General features: G+C 66.0%; 1 protein-coding gene across 1 annotated transcript in view; it reads right to left on the reverse strand.

The window, feature by feature from the left end:
- ADAMTS4 (ADAM metallopeptidase with thrombospondin type 1 motif 4) overlaps nt 1-3743 on the reverse strand; it is a 6320-nt gene extending 2577 nt beyond the window's left edge. The window contains exons 1-5 of the mRNA XM_021376521.1: nt 3160-3743; nt 2216-2539; nt 1285-1417; nt 432-602; nt 16-355 (exon numbers count right to left, since the gene is read on the reverse strand). Coding sequence (XP_021232196.1) covers nt 16-355; nt 432-602; nt 1285-1417; nt 2216-2539; nt 3160-3288 — 1097 coding nt within the window. The 5' untranslated portion in view covers nt 3289-3743. The remainder of the gene's footprint in view (nt 1-15; nt 356-431; nt 603-1284; nt 1418-2215; nt 2540-3159) is intronic.

The following is a 3755-nucleotide window of genomic DNA, read 5'->3' on the forward strand; positions in this document are numbered from 1 at the left end:
ATGGGGCAAAGCCACGCCGCCAGCCCGCCTCCAAGCCCCAAATCCCTCCCGGACCCCCCAGCGCTCACCCGGAGCTCTTCCATGGTGGCCATGTCCACGCACTGCCCGCTGACGCACGCCCGTCCCGGCGCGCACGGCGTGCCGTCAGCCCACGGGAAGTGCTTGGTTTGGCAAACCGCTCTCCCTCCGGCACGGCCGCTGCACCAGAGCGCAGCGCAGGGCGGCTGCACGTCCCCGCAGTGCCGCGAGTCGGGGCCGAACGCCAACTGGCATTGCCGATCCGCCGGGTACACGGCGCCGGGCAGCGCCGACGGCAACTGCAGCCACTCGGTGGGTTTGTCCGAGAGGCAGCGACCTGCGGGGAGAGCACGGCGCTGAGCGCGGCGTCCCCGAGGCGGGGACAAAGCCGTGGGGACAAGGCGAGGTCGTACCGTGGCCGTTGTCCAGGAAGTCGGTGATGAAATGGGCGCTGCACGGCGACCACATCTCCCCCGGCGGCACCGAACCCATCACCGGTGCCATGACGCGGCGCTGGGAGCCCGCGGGGCCGTTGAGCTCGGCGCAGCGCTGCGAGTCGTCGTGCGGCATGCTGAGCACGTGGCCTGCGGAGGGGACGGCGTCAGCAGCGTGGGTAGCACCTGGGGGGGGGATCTGGGGGGCACCGGGGCGCTCCTTTTGGGGACGGTGGGGGGCCGTGCGCGATGGAGACGTGGCTGCGCCAGGGGGAGGTTGGGGGATGTCATGAGCAAATTGCGGGGAGGCTTGGGGGAACCTTGGAGGATCTTTTGGGGGGATGGTTTGGGGATGGTTTGGGGGAGGTCTTGAGCAAATTTGGGGGAGATCTGGGGACCTTTAGTGGATCTTTTTTGGGGGACGTTTTGGGGATAGTTTGGGGGATGTCTTGAGCAAATTTGGGGGAACCTTGGAGGACCTTCTGTGGATCATTTTGGGGATGGTTTGGGGGAGGTCTTGAGCAAATTTTGGGGAGATTTGGGAACCTTTTGAGGATCTTTTTTGGGGGGACATTTAGAGGACGTTCAGGGGATGATTTGGGGTGGTTCAGGAGGCGCTTTGGGGACATTTTGGGGTCATTTTGAGGACAGGGCCACGCACGGTGAAGACGTGACCTGCACCCAGGGGTGAGCATCAGCCGCTCGGGGACGTGTTGGGTGCAGCATGGGGACATTTGGGGGATGTTTGGGGAAGGCTTTAGGGGACCTTTGGGGCACATTTTGGGGACGTTTTGGGAACAGGGCTGTGCCTTTGTCCCCTTTTGGCACTCACCCAGCTCATGCGCAACCGTGAAGGCCGACTGCAGCCCGTCGTCCTCCACAATGGCACAGCTCCGTTCGGGGTCGCAGGCGGTGCCCACGTCGGCCATCCCCAGCGTGTCGCACGTGGCCGCCCCACACAGGTCCTGGGGTGGGGGGCACAGGGTTAGGGGGCGTCTTGGGGCACCCTGACACCCATCGGTGCCCCAAGAACCCAGCCTGCACCCCTAAATCCCAGGGGTACCCGGCACTCCAGCCCCTTGGTGGTCATCGTGGGGTCCTACCCAGCACCCAACTCATTGGGGTGGGTTTGGGGGACCTTACTGCCACCCAAAGACCAGTGGGCACCCAGGGATCCTACCCAGCACCCAAACTGCCTGAGATGGGCCTTGGGGATCCTGTCAGCACCCAAAAACCCACGGGAACCCCAAGAACTCATCCTGCACCCCAAAATCTCAGGGGCACCCCACACCCAACTACTTGGGATGGGCTTTGGGGGGACTCAACCAGCACCCAAAGCCCTATGGAAGTCCCAAAGACCCAACCAGCACCCAACTGCCTTAATGGGCAGGTAAGGGATCCTAGCCGGTGCCCAACTCATTGGGATGGGATTTGGGGGACCCTCCCAGCACCCAAACACACACAGGCACCCCAAGGACCCAACCACCTCCAGGGGGCACCCAATGGACCCAGCCCACATCCCTAAATCGCAGAGGCACGTGGGGATCCTACAGCTTGGGGTGGGTTTGGTGGACCCTACTAAAACTCATGGGCACCCCAACCAGCACCCAAACGCTTTGGTGGGGATCCAAGGATCCTACCCAGCACCCAGCTCATTGCGATGGGATGTGGGGGACCCAACCAGCACCCAAAAACCCACGGGGAACACAATGGCCCCATCCAGCCCCCACCCCACAACCCTCACCCACCCCCGTGCCCCCCACCTGCCGGGTGAAGAGGACGGCGATGTCGAAATGGAGGGGACTGTCCTCGTCGGGGACGTTGAGGTCCCTCTGCCACCGGCAGAAGTCACGCAGCGTTTGGGCGGCGTTGGAGGTGACAGGCGGCCCCGGGGTGCCGGGTCCCAGCACCAGGAGCCGCGTCACCCGCAGCTGCACCGCGGCGCCCAGGCTGCCGTGCCGGAAGGTCCTGGCAGCTGTAGCCAGCACCGTCAGGATGTACGGCCGCAGCCCCGCGCCGTGGAACCGCGCCATCGCCGCGTCGGCCACCACCAGCAGCTCCACGTGGCGCGGCACCACCGCAAAGCGCTGTGGGGAGAGGGGGTTGGGTGCCGGGGTGCTGTCTCCCCGTGGTGGTGGCACTGTGGCAGCCCGTCCCGCTGTCACCCACCTCCATGCCAGTGTCCCCCAGCAGCGTGCTGCTCCATCCCATTGTCCCCCATCCCCATGCCAATGTCCCCAGCGCTGTGCCGGTGTCCCCCACTGCTGTGCCAGCCCACCCTGGTGTCCCCCACCCCCGTGCCAATGTCCCCCCCATCACCACTCCAGCTCACACCAGCGTCCCCCGTCTCTGTGCCACCCCAACCCGCTGTCACCCATCACCACGCCAATGTCCCTTGTCCTACTGCCACCCCACAGCAGTGTCCCCCACCCCCCTGGGGCGACCCCAAACCAGTGCCCCCCATCACCATCCCAGCTCACACCGGTGTCCCAATCTGTGCCACCCCATCCCGGTGTCCCCCATCGCAGCGTCAATGTCTCTTATTCCACCACCGCCCCCCAGCAGCGTCCCCCCATCCCTGGGTGACCCCACAGCAGCGTCCCCTATCGCGGTGCCATCCCATCGAGGTGCCACCCATCACCATTCCAGTGCGTCCCAATGCCATTCCCACTGTACCCCTCCGTGTCCCCCCCGCTCCCCGCGGTACCTTCACTCTCTTTGGGGCCGTGTCCCCCCCCCGCGGTGGCGGCGCGGTTCCCTCCGGGGCCGTTACGGGGCAGTGGGCTCCGGCGGCCCCGACGGCGGCGATCAGCAGCGCCAGGAGCACCCGGCGCATGGCACGGCGGCACCGAGGTGACAGCGCTGTGACAGCGCTCTGCCCTCCGCCACCGCCTTATTAACGGGGACGGGATGAGGGGGAGGGAACATCGCGTTGCCCCCCCTCCTTCCCTTCCCCCCCCCCCCCCCCGCCGGGTCCGAGCTGTTCCGGAACGGCACGGCCCATTGCGAATGGGGAACCCCCCCCGGAATGGGAGCGGTGCCAGTTTTGGGGGGGGTTGGGACAACGGCTCCTCCCGACCCCTCGGTCCGTCCTCAGCGCATCCACGGCTCCCGACCCCCCCCATCATATCCCGTGCCCCCCACACACACCCCGTCCCATTCTGCCCTCTCCACCCCTCTGTGTCCCCTCCATCCCCATCCCATCCCCTCCAGTGCTCCCGGTCCCCTCTATCCCATTCAGATCCCTGGAGACCCCCATAGAGATCCCTCTTTGAACACTTTGTCCCATCCCGTCCCCTCCAT

The sequence above is a fragment of the Numida meleagris genome, chromosome 24 (assembly GCF_002078875.1).
Source record: "Numida meleagris isolate 19003 breed g44 Domestic line chromosome 24, NumMel1.0, whole genome shotgun sequence".
NCBI lineage: Eukaryota > Metazoa > Chordata > Aves > Galliformes > Numididae > Numida > Numida meleagris.